This window comes from Lathyrus oleraceus, chromosome 5 (assembly GCF_024323335.1).
Source record: "Lathyrus oleraceus cultivar Zhongwan6 chromosome 5, CAAS_Psat_ZW6_1.0, whole genome shotgun sequence".
NCBI classification, from domain to species: domain Eukaryota; kingdom Viridiplantae; phylum Streptophyta; class Magnoliopsida; order Fabales; family Fabaceae; genus Lathyrus; species Lathyrus oleraceus.
In genome coordinates, this window is record NC_066583.1 from 154,408,948 (window position 1) to 154,424,132 (window position 15,185).

The 15,185-nt window shown below is 42.2% G+C and overlaps 1 protein-coding gene across 1 annotated transcript; it reads right to left on the reverse strand.

The window, feature by feature from the left end:
- Positions 1–448: 448 nt before the first annotated feature.
- On the reverse strand, positions 449–1,229 carry LOC127079393 (uncharacterized). Its single transcript, XM_051019775.1, has 2 exons — positions 1,049–1,229; positions 449–954 (listed from the first exon to the last, which is right to left on the reverse strand). The coding sequence occupies exons 1-2, from the start codon at positions 1,227–1,229 to the stop codon at positions 449–451; spliced, it is 687 nt and encodes a 228-aa protein (XP_050875732.1).
- Positions 1,230–15,185: the final 13,956 nt, after the last annotated feature.

Consider the following 15,185-nt stretch of genomic DNA (forward strand, 5'->3'; position numbering starts at 1 on the left):
TTTCTTGGAATTATCACCTATTTTCGTTTTCTTCTTTCTTATGTGATGACTTATTTGATGCAGAATTCTAGTGATAGGATATGGAATGGATTCATGCATTTCCATGGCTTGGTATATTGTTTTGGTTCTGTCACATGGCTGATGATTGGTCATTGCAGGATTTGCTGCAGGTTGCATTATGGTTCTTTAAGTAACTGGAAAAGACATAGGATACTGGATTTCCTAGGGCCTTCCAAGAGAAGTGCAAGGAAAGTAAGCTTTTGCAGCACAATCCAACATTAATCTGAAAATGCATTTCTAGCTTTTGAAACAACTGAGAGATTATGCAGACAGAGAACCCAAAACGGATACAAAATCAGCATGTCATAGCATTACATTACAAGCCCTGCCCCAGGAAACAGGCGAAATAGGCATCAGACTAATCTGATGGTGAAAAAACAGAGGCATTTTAACTTAATACTGCCATGAAAGTAAGATTCAATCGTCCAGGATTCCGGAGATTAGTTTCTGTAATCAAGCTGATAGGGGCACTGTCTGGCTTAATAGCACTAACGGCGTGAAAGACATTTCTAGCTTTGCCACTAAAGATCAAAACATCCCCAGATTCCAAAACAACTTTGTTTGCTTTGTCAACATCCCTTCCTCCACCATACAAAAACTCTGCAGAATTTCCAATAGAGAATGACACCACGGGCAACCCTGCAGAGAGACTCGGTTTACTTTCAGCCTTGTCCTGATGAAAACCAAGGCGGCCGTTTTGAGAATAAAAATTGACAATACAGATGTCAGGCGAGAACGTGAAAGGCGGTTTGGAGTTAGAGAGTCTAGTGGCTGAATGCGAATCTTCTAATGCAGAGTGAACCAAGGTCAGGAATTCAGGAGGAATTTTTGGTGGAACAGACCCGTCGGATGGTCGTTGATCTACATATTTATTAGTTTGAGGATCCTGTACTGCTGCCATAGCCATATGGATTAGAAGAGTTTGCATATGATGTGTATGCATTATAATCTTGTGGTGTATTAGCTGCTCCCAAGTTTGATGTGTTACCAGCAGCTAAGAACCTATTCTTAGTGGTATCAAATTGCACAACACCTACAGATCTTTTCCCAAGACCATGGTATGTACGCTTCACAACTCCTTCACTTTCATTCCATTCAACTAGAAATGACCCCCCTTCTTTATTTGAGCCACACGAAAACAATCTTGTTCCATCAGCGCTATATGACATTGTGGTAGATGAATGGCTTTACTTTATGGCTTGGATTTTATGTTGGTCATGACTTTGGTCTGTGCAGGTTAGGCGTTGCAGCAGGTTGGTATAGCAGGGCAAATGCAGCATGATGGAAGTTAATTGGCAAAGCAGGATTCCAAAGGTTCAAGGTGTGACCATGTTGACATTAAAGTGAATAAGCCAAGCACAAATGGTTAAACCAAAGATAACAGGGACATGGATAATGTCATGAGAGTTAGGACTAGTCATTTAGTGATTAGGGATGACCAATGGCATAGGGTTGACTTTGGTCAAAGTTGACCAAAAAGTCAACTGTTGACCAAAGTCAACAAATGGTTAAAATTCATTTTTTTTGCATTCTTCTTGTAAATGGACAAATGATTGATGATTGTGGTGAAAATTTAGAGTTTTTGGATTTTGGGTGACTTTGGTCAATGTTGACCAAAAAGTCAACTGTTGACCAAAGTCAACAATTGGTCAAAAATTGTCAAGACTTGTATTTTTTTGTGTAGAATCAAATGTAATGGTTTAGAATGATGTGAAATGAATTGAAATGGTTTGAAGTTGGTTTCACAATTGGTTTAATCATAACTTGAATGTTTGACTCTTGAAAAAAAAGAAAATAACTTGACTGATAATGTGTATGAACAAAACCATGAAATAAGACCATAAGGTTAGGGTTTTGACATAGTATCCATGAACCAATAACACGACCAGCAAGTGGCTTGAAACACAAGAAGCTTGATTGTTCAGATGACCAAGACCATATGAATATCCACAATCACAACACCAAAACTTTGGATAAAAAAAACAAACTTCATATGAAACCCAAGTAAGGTTAGGCCAAGCATGCCAAACAAACATCAAAGATTTAGGACCAAAATCGGGGTATGACACTTGGGTCTCCCTCATTTGAGCCCATTACCCACGAAAATCAGTCTATAAATACTGAAGTTTCAGTAGAGGAAAACACACTTGGAGTTACACTTGGAGTTACACTGGGAGATTCACTTGAGAAAAAGGGAGAGAAGCAAAATACTCTGAGGTTTCCTTGGAACAAAACCCCGAGGAAAAAGATAGTGAGAGAAGAACTAACAGAGTTCAGAGCAGCCTCCAAACCCTGAAGGGAAATCAACTTGTAAACCTCACGGGTGCAACTCAATTTCAATCAAGCTCTCCAATCAGGTTTGCCCTATATCCATCATCTTTATGCCTTTTATTTGAATGTTCTAAATGTATGAGGTATTATGGGTGAATTTGATACCTTTTTTGTGAGCCCTTTTGTGAATTTTGATGGAATTATTCATGTGGTTACATTTTGATTTAGGGGCAACTCTGGGTTACCCTATTTTGTTTATTCTAACCTGTCTTGTGTTTCCATGGCATTGTTTTCTCTTGATTTCATCCTGCTGCTCTAACCCTTTGTCGAGTTTTGTGAGGGCTCACATGGCTTTCGCAGAGACACTCGCGTGGTTTCCCACTTTATTTGTGGGATACCCCCTGGAGTTTTATTCTGATTATTCGTGTTGACTGATTTCCTTTGACGGTCCAACTGGAGACATTTCAGGGTTTCTTGCCCCTTTAACTGCTATAGCTTCGGATCTTTATCCGTGTGGTAATTTTTTCCCTTTCTCATACTTTATCGCTTTCTTAGCTGGAAGACCTCGATAGGAGGCAATGTTTGAGCCCCTTGGTGGCATTTTACTTTGAGATACATGTTTTGTGTTTTGTATTCATATCCCTGCAGGTAGCGCGGTTCCTTCGTCAAGGACTGCCTTTTTGCCCTCGAGCATCCCAAACCCTAAAACCCAAAGCAACACGTTTACTCCTTCTACTATAGGCGAGTAAGTCTCCAAAGGTCGAGCATCCGGTAGATTGCGTAGTAACGTTGTTCGTCCAAAACCCAATCTATAACCCCGTAGTTAGTCGAACTACGGCTTGCTCTGATTCTCATTCCAGATGAGATACGTAGGCATAAGACGCGATGTCTTAGCGAGCACACATCCCCTTAACCCATAGGTCAGCCGAGCTACGAAGACTCTGATTCTCATATTCAGATGAGATACGTATGCAGTGGATGCGACATCCGCGCGAGTCATTTCTCTTAACCTTTTTAGTAAATAAACACATTAGGTAAACCCACACCCTTTAGACGAAAACCACAAAAGTGGATCCCGTAGAGTACTACGGATGCGTAGGGGTGCTAATACCTTCCCTTCGCATAACCGACTCTCGAACCCAAGATTTGGTTGCGAGACCCCGTCTTGTCCTTTCCTTTTTTCAGGTTTACTTCGAGCGTTTCCTTTCCCTCCTTTGGGATGAATAACGCACGGTGGCGACTCTTCTGTCTTTTTCTTTCGCCAGTTGTTTTTTTCGCGCACTGTATTTTTCAGGTTGCGACAGCTGGCGACTCTGCTGGGGAATATAGAAGTTGACCTCTTGCTGGTCCATCTTCCCTAAGCGAGTCCCTCCTAGCTTTTGTAGTTTGTTTGTTTATTGGGTGTTCATGTTTTTGTACAGTTATTTATTTACCTGCTTTACCTTATTACATTGTGTACATATCATTGTTGTATCTGTTTCTGTTGGCTGGCTGCTTGGTGATCTTTGTGAGATGAGTTCTATACCCGAACTCGAGTGCACTTAAGATAGGAGAATGGCATAGTCTTGTCAACTTGTGTGGAGTATTCCTTAGCGAGTTGACTTGCAAGCCCATTCACTTGGTGGAGGTCATGTTGAGATCAATAATGTCACATAAGTAAGTTGTGGTTAGACATTACTTGTTCCAATATAGACCTAAGAAGCCAAGGACCTTAGTTTACCTAACCCATCTTGGCAGGCAGTTTCTTCTTGAACAAAGACGATGTGCTGTATAAGAGGAACTTCGACATGGTTTTGCTCAGATGTGTGGACAGACACGAGGCGGACATGTTAATGCAGGAAGTTCATGAAGGTTCCTTCGGTACTCATGCCGGTGGACATGCAATGGCTAAGAAATTGTTGAGAGCGGGTTATTATTGGATGACCATGGAATCAGATTGTTTCAAGTATGCTCGGAAGTGTCATAAATGCCAGATTTATGCTGATAAGGTGCATGTACCGCCGAATCCTCTGAATGTGATGTCTTCGCCGTGGCCGTTTGCCATGTGGGGCATTGACATGATTGGAAAGTTTGAGCCGACTGCTTCCAATGGGCATCGCTTCATCCTTGTTGCCATCGACTATTTCACCAAGTGGGTCGAGGCAGCGTCGTTCGCGAATGTCACCAGACATGTGGTTGCCCGTTCCATCAAGAAAGAAATCATTTGTCGCTATGGGATTCCCGAAAGAATCATTACTGATAATGGTTCTAATCTCAACAACAAAATGATGAAGGAGTTGTGTCAGAACTTCAACATTCAGCATCACAACTCTTCCCCTTACCGCCCTAAGATGAACGGCGCTGTTGAGGCGGCAAATAAGAACATAAAGAAGATTGTGCAGAAGATGGTCGTCACGTACAGAGATTGGCATGAGATGCTACCTTTCGCCTTGCATGGGTACCGTACTTCAGTACGTATATCGACCGGGGCAACCCCCTACTCCCTTGTGTATGGTATGGAAGCAGTCCTACCTGTTGAAGTGGAGATCCCTTCTCTAAGAGTCTTGTTGGATATCAAGCTAGACGAAGCTGAATGGATTCGGACAAGGTTCAATGAGTTGAGTCTTATCGAAGAGAAGCGAATGGCAGCCATTTGTCATGGGCAGTTGTATCAGAGTCGGATGAAGAGAACTTTTGATCAGAAGGTGCGTCCTCGTTGTTTCCAAGTCGGAGATTTAGTTTTGAAAAGGATCCTTCCTCCTCAGACAGATCGCAGGGGCAAGTGGACTCCTAACTATGATGGACCGTATATCGTCACCAAGGTTTTTGATGGTGGGGCTTTAATGCTTGCAACTATGGATGGTGAAAACTTCACTTCCCCTGTGAACTCAGACGCAGTTAAAAAATACTTCGCATAAAATAGACCCGCTGGACAGTAAAAAGAGTAGTCCAGGCAAAAATGGGCATCCCGACGAACCAAGAAAATGAAAAGGTTCGGGCAAAAATTAGGGATTAAAAATGAAAAGATCGTACACCCGGTAAGTTGAAAACCTGAAAAGGCAACTTAGGCAAAAATGGGTATCCCGGTGGATTGAAAACCCGAAAAGGGCGATCCAGGCAAAAGTTAGGGATTAAGCGAATGACTGTGTTCTGAGTAGTTCTAAATCTCATCTCGTGCCAATGACTAGAAATTTTTTAAGGATAGGAAACAGTCCAATCACTCTTTCAGAAGGCTGATTATCTGGAGGATCTTGAAGACGGGCAAGTCATAGCAGAATTGGAACCCAATAGAAATCCATTTCACATTGCCATTAGATTAATTTTTGTTTTTATCTATTGTGCGATTACCTCTTTCCAGGGATTGCTTCTTAATGTAAATGCCTATTCAGAGGCCATTCAATCAATAAAATCATGTTATTCAGTATATCTCTGTTTTCATTTTCATTTTACTGTTTTGTTTGCAAAAATGACGTCCAAATTTTTGATAAACATTGCATCATGACACATAAGGGCTTTACAGGTACATGCTTAATAAACATTTAAAATTGCTGTAAATTTTAAGTGCTTTGGATCGTCTATTCAGAACAGATACCCTCGGGGCATTTCCTTAAAATTCCCTGCAGATGATCGTGAATATCTTCCCCAGTGAAGTCGCCAACAGACGAATCTGGTGTCTTATCCCTGCAGAGCTGATCAGAGTGTTGGATTCTTCAATCCCCAGCAGTTTCTCACCACCGTACTTCCCCAAGCGGTTGTTTCAAGACATACACTCCCCAGTAGAGTTGACAGTGTCAGACTATATATCCCCAGCGGAGTTGACAGTGCCAGACTGTATCTTCCCAGCAGAACTGGCTGCTCCTTAGAGTTCGATGCCAGATCGATAATCCCAATGCCAGATCCATGGTTTCTTTCCTTGAAGCAGAACCTCGGTACCGTATCAGTGTTTGCTCCCCCTGCTGAGTCATCTCTCGCAAATCGTGGTTTCCAGAACCATTGTAGCTTTCCTCAGCAGCAGGCTTCCAATGCCATTCTTTCCCCGATCAGAGTCTCGGTATGGCCAGAACACCGCATGGCTAGTCATCTCCCCACAGAGTTCATTGTGGTGTGTATCTCCAGCAGCCTGGCCAGAGCCCAGAGGATGATAATCATTTCCCCAGCAGATCCCCTTACCTCGGCTTGGCATTCTACCCAGCATTTCGCATCCCTGCATGTAGAATCATATTGCATTGCACCCTTCCAAATCGCGTAGCATTTCCATTTTTATGGAGCATTACGCCATTGAAAAATTCAAACATACGCATGTAAGCATAAAACATTCTCGGTATCCCAAGTGATAAGCTAGAAGTTGTTTCCAGTACTCAGACTGAAGATTGTTCATGACTTACCTTTGTTATCCCTAGCAAGTGTCATTGGCCCATGCGCCGCCTCTATTATCATTCCCTATTTCTGCCAATGCTGACAGGCATGAAGTTTTCCGATGTTCAGATCGAAGAAGTTTCCGACGTTCAGGTCGATGCAACTTATGGCATTCAGGCCAGTTTCCCGGTATCCAGACCGAAGTGGCATTCAGACCAGTTTTCCGGTATCCAGACCGAAGTGGCATTCAGGCCAGTGTTCCGATGTTCAGATTGAAGAAGTTTCCGACGTTCAGGTCGATGCAACTTGTGGCATTCAGGCCAGTTTTCCCGGTATCCAGACCGAAGTGGCATTCAGGCCAGTTTTCCGGTATCCAGACCGAAGTGGCATTCAGGCCAGTTTTCCGGTATTCAGATCGAAGTGGCATTCAGGCCAATTTTCCGATATTCAGATCGAAGTGGCATTCAGGCCAATTTTCCGATGTTCAGATCGAAGAAGGTTCCGACGTTCAGGTCGATGCGACTTGTGGCATTCAGGCCCATTTTCCGATGTTCAGATCGAAATCCTTTCCAGTATTCAGACTGATGAGCGGCATTCAAGCCATGGTTATTTCTGTGTTACCATTTATTTTGGTATCCAGTTTAACATTCTTTTTCGATATTCAAACTGACTCTCACCGTACCAGACGAATTCTTCTTTCAAGACCACCTCTTTGCTGATTCTGACAGACATTGTTACTTCACTTCACTTCAGTGCAAATTTTTGAGCTTTTATTGTATTCAATCCCTTGATACCTCGAAAGTACGAAAGCAGCTGCCATCTTCTTTCCGGGTCTCCAGTTGATTGAATAGGGGCAGCTGTAATACCCCAAAATTTACCCTTCATTTTTCCCGAAAAAAAAATAATAATAATAATAATAATAATTTAATTAATTAATTAATTAATTAATTAATTAATTAATTAATTAAATTAAATAAATAAATAAAATATAACAAATTATTTTGGACTTGGGTCTCCCTCATTTGAGCCCATTACCCACGAAAATCAGTCTATAAATACTGAAGTTTCAGTAGAGGAAAACACACTTGGAGTTACACTTGGAGTTACACTGGGAGATTCACTTGAGAAAAAGGGAGAGAAGCAAAATACTCTGAGGTTTCCTTGGAACAAAACCCCGAGGAAAAAGATAGTGAGAGAAGAACTAACAGAGTTCAGAGCAGCCTCCAAACCCTGAAGGGAAATCAACTTGTAAACCTCACGGGTGCAACTCAATTTCAATCAAGCTCTCCAATCAGGTTTGCCCTATATCCATCATCTTTATGCCTTTTATTTGAATGTTCTAAATGTATGAGGTATTATGGGTGAATTTGATACCTTTTTTGTGAGCCCTTTTGTGAATTTTGATGGAATTATTCATGTGGTTACATTTTGATTTAGGGGCAACTCTGGGTTACCCTATTTTGTTTATTCTAACCTGTCTTGTGTTTCCATGGCATTGTTTTCTCTTGATTTCATCCTGCTGCTCTACTAACCCTTTGTCGAGTTTTGTGAGGGCTCACATGGCTTTCGCAGAGACACTCGCGTGGTTTCCCACTTTATTTGTGGGATACCCCCTGGAGTTTTATTCTGATTATTCGTGTTGACTGATTTCCTTTGACGGTCCAGCTGGAGACATTTCAGGGTTTCTTGCCCCTTTAACTGCTATAGCTTCGGATCTTTATCCGTGTGGTAATTTTTTCCCTTTCTCATACTTTATCGCTTTCTTAGCTGGAAGACCTCGATAGGAGGCAATGTTTGAGCCCCTTGGTGGCATTTTACTTTGAGATACATGTTTTGTGTTTTGTATTCATATCCCTGCAGGTAGCGCGGTTCCTTCGTCAAGGACTGCCTTTTTGCCCTCGAGCATCCCAAACCCTAAAACCCAAAGCAACACGTTTACTCCTTCTACTACAGGCGAGTAAGTCTCCAAAGGTCGAGCATCCGGTAGATTGCGTAGTAACGTTGTTCGTCCAAAACCCAATCTATAACCCCGTAGTTAGCCGAACTACGGCTTGCTCTGATTCTCATTCCAGATGAGATACGTAGGCATAAGACGCGATGTCTTAGCGAGCACACATCCCCTTAACCCATAGGTCAGCCGAGCTACGAAGACTCTGATTCTCATATTTAGATGAGATACGTATGCAGTGGATGCGACATCCGCGTGAGTCATTTCTCTTAACCATTTTAGTAAATAAACACATTAGGTAAACCCACACCCTTTAGACGAAAACCACAAAAGTGGATCCCGTAGAGTACTACGGATGCGTAGGGGTGCTAATACCTTCCCTTCGCATAACCGACTCCCGAACCCAAGATTTGGTTGCGAGACCCCGTCTTGTCCTTTCCTTTTTTCAGGTTTACTTCGAGCGTTTCCTTTCCCTCCTTTGGGATGAATAACGCACGGTGGCGACTCTTCTGTCTTTTTCTTTCGCCGGTTGTTTTTTTCGCGCACTGTATTTTTCAGGTTGCGACAGGGAACAACCCCCAACAATAAAGCAGGAGAAAGAGGATATAACCAATGCCAGGAATATGAACAAATGTCTTACCTGTTGGAAATTATGCCACCCTCGGGAGAGCACTGAGAGATTCTTAAGTATCCTTTCATCATTGTGAATGTTCACTTTGTTTAAAACAACAATTTTGAAAAATTTATTTGTTTAAAACAATGGCATTTTATCAATTAAACATGCAAAACATTTGTTGAATTGAAACAAAATAAGAGTGCAAATAATTGGATAAAAGCTCAAATTGATTTGATGGAATGGTAGCCTGCAAATGGCAAGACTCCATAGATCTGTACAAATTTGAAATCTGTGATATATATTGGAAGAGGGTTACATTGAACATAATGATCCTTTCTCTACCAATTTGAATCTCGATGTATACGAAGCTTCAGTCGACGACGAATCGAGAACCTCTGACGATCAGACAGCTGCGGAACAGAAAGTCTTGTCAGGATGCAGTTACTTGCCAAATCCCTAATTTTTGCCTAGATTGCCCCAGGGTGAGGTACTCAATCTAGCGGGATGCAAATATACTTTTTTTTTCATGTCTCTAACTTTTGCCTGGGTCACCCTTTCGGGTTCTCCACCGAGACGCTCATTTTTGCCTAAGCCGCCCTTTCGGGTTTTCAACTTAGCGAGGTATTCTGTTTTTTCATTTGCATATACTTTTTTTTAGGCAAAGTATTTCTTGACTGCATCTGAATTCACAGGACGATTGAAATCCTCCCCATCCATTGTTGTAAGCATCAAAGCACCGCCTGAAAAGGCTCTCTTAACAACATATGGACCCTCGTAGTTTGGAGTCCATTTGCCCCTGGAATCGGGCACGAAAGACAAGACTTTCTTGAGCACTAGGTCACCTTCTCGGAACACACGAGGCGTGACCTTCTTATCGAATGCTTTCTTCATTCTCTGCTGATATAACTGACCATGGCACATGGCAGTCAATCGCTTCTCTTCAATCAAATTCAGCTGGTCATAACGACTCTGAATCCATTCAGCATCAGTCAACTTGGCTTCCATCAAGACTCTCATTGATGGGATCTCCACCTCTACTGGGAGAACAACCTCCATGCCGTAAACAAGAGAGAAAGGGGTTGCCCCCGTTGAAGTGCGGACAGATGTACGATAACCATGCAAAGCAAATGGCAGCATCTCATGCCAATCTTTGTACGTAATTGTCATCTTCTGGATAATCTTCTTGATATTCTTGTTAGCAGCTTCAACAGCCCCATTCATCTTGGGTCTGTAGGGAGAGGAATTATGGTGTGCAATCTTGAACTCAGCGCACAACTCATCCATCATTTTATTATTCAGATTAGATCCATTATCAGTAATGATCTTATCTGGCACACCATAACGGCAAATCAGCTGGTTCTTGATAAACTTCACAACCACCTGCCTGGTCACATTTGCATATGAAGCGGCTTCGACTCATTTGGTGAAGTAATCAATTGCTACGAGAATAAACCTGTGTCCGTTGGACGCTTTCGGTTCAATCATGTCGATCATGTCGATTCCCCACATAGAGAAAGGCCATGGTGATGAAATCACATTCAGAAGTGTCGGAGGAATATGAATCTTATCCGCATAAATCTGACACTTGTGGTATTTCTTCACATATTTGCAGCAGTCAGACTCCATTGTCAGCCAATAGTAGCCTACTCTCAACATCTTTCTAGCCATGGCATGTCCATTGGAATGAGTACCAAATGAACCCTCATGGACCTCAGTCATCATCAGGTTTGCTTCGTGTCTATCCACGCATCTGAGCAAAACCATGTCAAAATTTCTCTTATACAGTACATCACCACTGAGGTAGAAACTGCCTGACAACCTTCTCAAAGTTTTCCTATCTTTCACAGATGCCCCAGGCGGGTAGACCTGGTTCTGGAGGAAATTCTTGATATAAAAATACCAAGGCTTGTCATCATCGACTTCTTCAACTGCAAATACGTGAGTTGGTCTATCCAAGCGCATCACGGCAATATTGGGTACTTCATTCCAATACTTCACAACAATCATCGAAGTGAGCGTAGCAAGAGCATCTGCCATCCGGTTATCCTCTCGAGGAATATGATGAAAGTCAACCTCTGTAAAGAACGTTGAAATCCTTCTCGCATAATCTCTGTACGGAATGAGACCAGGCTGATTCGTCTCCCATTCACCCTTAATCTGATTGACAACCAGGGCCGAATCACCATACACAACAAGATGCTTGATTCTCAAATCAATGCATTCTTCCAATCCCATAATACAGGCCTCATACTCAGCCATATTATTTGTGCATTTGAAAGTTAGCCTTGTTGTAAGCGGAATATGCATGCCATAAGGAGTAATGATTACTGCCCCAATTCCATTTCCGTACTGATTCACAGCGCCATCACACACCATCGTCCATCTGGAACCCGGTTCCGGACCTTCATCAAGTGTAGGCTCATCACAATCTTTCATTTTCAAATACAAAATCTCCTCATCTGGGAAGTCGTACTGAACAGACTGATGATCTTCGATCGACTGGTGCGCTAAATGGTCAGCCAAGATACTACCTTTGATAGCTTTCTGAGCTCGATACTCAATATCATACTCAGACAATAACATCTGCCAACGGGCAATCCTCCCGGTTAAAGCAGGCTTCTTGAAAATATACTTAATTGGATCCATTCTGGATATCAACCAAGTTGTATGATTTATCATGTACTGGCGCAAACGCTTAGCAGCCCAAGCTAAAGCACAACACGTCTTCTCAAGCATTGAGTATCGAGACTCACAATCAGTAAACTTCTTACTGAGGTAGTAGATAGCAGATTCTTTCTTCCCTGATTCATCTTGTTGACCGAGTACACAACCCATCGAGTCTTCAAGCACGGTCAGATACATAATCAGAGGTCTTCCTTCCACAGGCGGAGACAAGATCGGAGGTTCAGACAGATACTCTTTGATACTGTCGAAAGCGTTCTGGCAATCTTCGGTCCAATCATGAGACTGATCTTTCCGAAGGAGCTTGAATATCGGCGCACATGTGGCAGTCATTTGGGATATAAATCTGGAAATATAGTTCAAGCGGCCAAGAAAACCTCGGACTTGCTTCTCAGTTTTGGGTGCAGGCATCTCATGTATTGCTTTGACCTTTGCAGGATCAACTTCAATACCTTTCTCGCTGACAATAAAACCCAATAACTTGCCGGAACAGACTCCAAATGTACATTTGTTCGGATTCAGTCGAAGTCTAAACTTCCTCAAACGCTGAAAAAGCTTCAACAAATACTCAACATGCTCAACTTCCGTTCGGGACTTAGCAATCATATCATCAACATAGACCTCTATTTCCTTGTGCATCATATCAAGAAACAAGGTAGTCATAGCTCGTTGGTACGTGGCTCCGGCGTTCTTCAAACCGAAGGGCATCACTCGATAACAGAATGTTCCCCAAGGTGTGATGAATGTTGTCTTCTCCATATCTTCGGGTGCCATCTTGATTTGATTATATCCGGAAAATCCGTCCATAAACGAAAAGACTTTGAATTTAGCTGTATTATCTACCAACATATCAATGTGTGGTAGAGGAAAATCATCTTTCGGACTAGCTTTATTCAAATCTCTGTAATCAACACACATACGGACTTTTTCGTCCTTCTTAGGAACAGGCACAATATTGGCCACCCATTGAGGATATGTAGAAGTCACCAGAAACCCCGCATCAATTTGCTTCTGAACTTCCTCTTTGATCTTCACTGCCATATCTGGATGAGTTCTTATGAGCTTCTGCTTCACAGGCACGCACTCAGACTTCAAAGGCAGGAAATGTTGCACAATATCTGTATCTAAACCCGGCATGTCTTCATATGACCAAGCGAAGATATCGGAATATTCTCGTAGCAACTCAATCAATCTCTTCTTGACAGACTCTTCAAGAAGTGCCCCAATCTTCACCATACGAACACAATCCTCACACCCCAAGTTGACTGTTTCCAAATCTTCAACGTGCGGCTGAATGATCTTCTTCTCGTGCTCAAGGAGACGGGTAATCTCATCAGGAATCTCTTCAACATCATCTTCCTCTGCCTCGAATACAGGGAATTCAAAATTGGGAGATGGCGTTGGATCATTATGTTCAATGGGTTTTAGGATCAACCTGCATAATGATTTAGGTTAATGAAAAACTTTAGAATTTAAACAAACAAATCATTATGCAGATGAAAAATGATTGCTTTTATTCTTGTTTTTTTATGGGTTTTTTGTGATCACTGATTTCATGCAAAAGCAAAAAGTAAAAACAAAAGGAAAAACAAATGTTTAACAATGCATTAATTGAATGAAAACATCATTGTATTAAATGTTGCCAACAATGTCATCACTTCTCCTTTTGGCATGGGAGAAGGGTTTTAAACAAAGTGAACTATTACTCTGATCTATGGATGACTGTAGGAACATCTACAGCGACCCAATTGTGGCAGACACCACCAGGTATGATGAAATTGTTCAGATCCTTTGCATCCTCTTCCAAGATAGCAGCAGCTTCTTCAGGTTGATCAGCATGGATGAATCCTCCACTTGTGAACAAACCTTGCTCGTTGAATGCCCCAGACGAATAGCCAATGCCAGCCCGGAATCTGTTGTCTTCAAGCTCAATCATTTTCCCTAAACCAGCAACTGCACCACATTCAATGGCCAGTTTCGCATCTTTGTAGGAAGAAAATGAAGGAGACTTCTTCTCAATTGGTTCATCAATAGATAAAGCTTGGAACGGAGTTCCAACTTCTTCCTCAACGTCAATATATGAGAAAGAAGACAAGTGGCTAACTAGGAGAGCCTTTTCTCCCCCTACCACAACCAGTTTCTTGTTCTTGACAAATTTTAGCTTCTGGTGTAGGGTGGATGTCACGGAGCCAGCCTCGTGAATCCATGGTCTACCAAGGAGACAGCTATATGATGGGTGGATATCCATTACCTGGAAAGTAACCTGGAAATCACTTGGTCCAATCTTGATTGGGAGATCAACTTCCCCAATCATAGTCTTACGTGACCCATCAAAAGCCTTCACAACAACACCACTCTGCCTCATAGGAGGACCTTGATATGACAATTGAGAGAGTGTGGATTTTGGCAATACATTTAAAGAAGATCCAGTGTCCACCAGCACGTTGGACATGGCATCAGATTTGCAATTCATAGAGATATGTAGAGCCATGTTGTGGTCTCTTCCCTCCTCAGGGAGATCAGCGTCACAGAAACTCAAGGTGTTGCAAGCAGTGATGTTTGCAACGATACCATCAAACTGTTCCACAGTGACATCATGATCAACATAAGCCAGATCCAAAACTTTCTGCAGAGCCTCCCTATGGGGTTCTGAATTCAGCAGCAAAGACAAGACGGAAATCTTGGATGGCGTTTGTAGAAGCTGGTCTACAACATTGTACTCGCTCTTTTTGATGAGCCTAAACATCTCATCACATTCTTCATTCACAATGCCACTCGGGCCAACAGAAGAATCAGGAGTCTTTTGTACAGAGGAAGGTTTGGCAACAGGTGCCGGATTCTGAACATTAACAGCCGTCCCAACCGGACGCTCAACAGTATCAGAAGCAACAACTCTAGCCTGAGGCTTAGGCGTAGAGAATACACGACCACTCCGGGTCAACCCACTTACATCAGCAATATTGGTTACGGAGGTTGAAGGCAACGACACTTCTCTCCCATCTTCAACAGCAACGGGGTTATATCTGAACGGCACAACTTTGTCAGAAGAATAAGGCACATGGCCTGCAGGCTTGATTATTAGAGAAGGAGAGACCTTCGGCTTGCTGCTATCATAGCGAATAACAACAGGCTCAGGCAGCTTGAACACAGGAGATATAACATTAACCTCTGGTTCATCTTTGTAATACCCCGATAAAACATGATAATTATTTAATTTAAGTTTAATAGTATATTATGATGATAATATGAATGAGAGGGTATTATTTAGATAAA

Coding starts and splice junctions, on each gene's coding strand:
- LOC127079393 (XM_051019775.1), bottom strand. CDS start 1,229: ATGTCATATAGCGCTGATGGAACAAGATTGTTTTCGTGTGGCTCAAAT. Junction 955..1,048: donor GAATAGGTTCTTAGCTGCTG/GTAACACATCAA, acceptor TGGCTATGGCAG/CAGTACAGGATCCTCAAACT.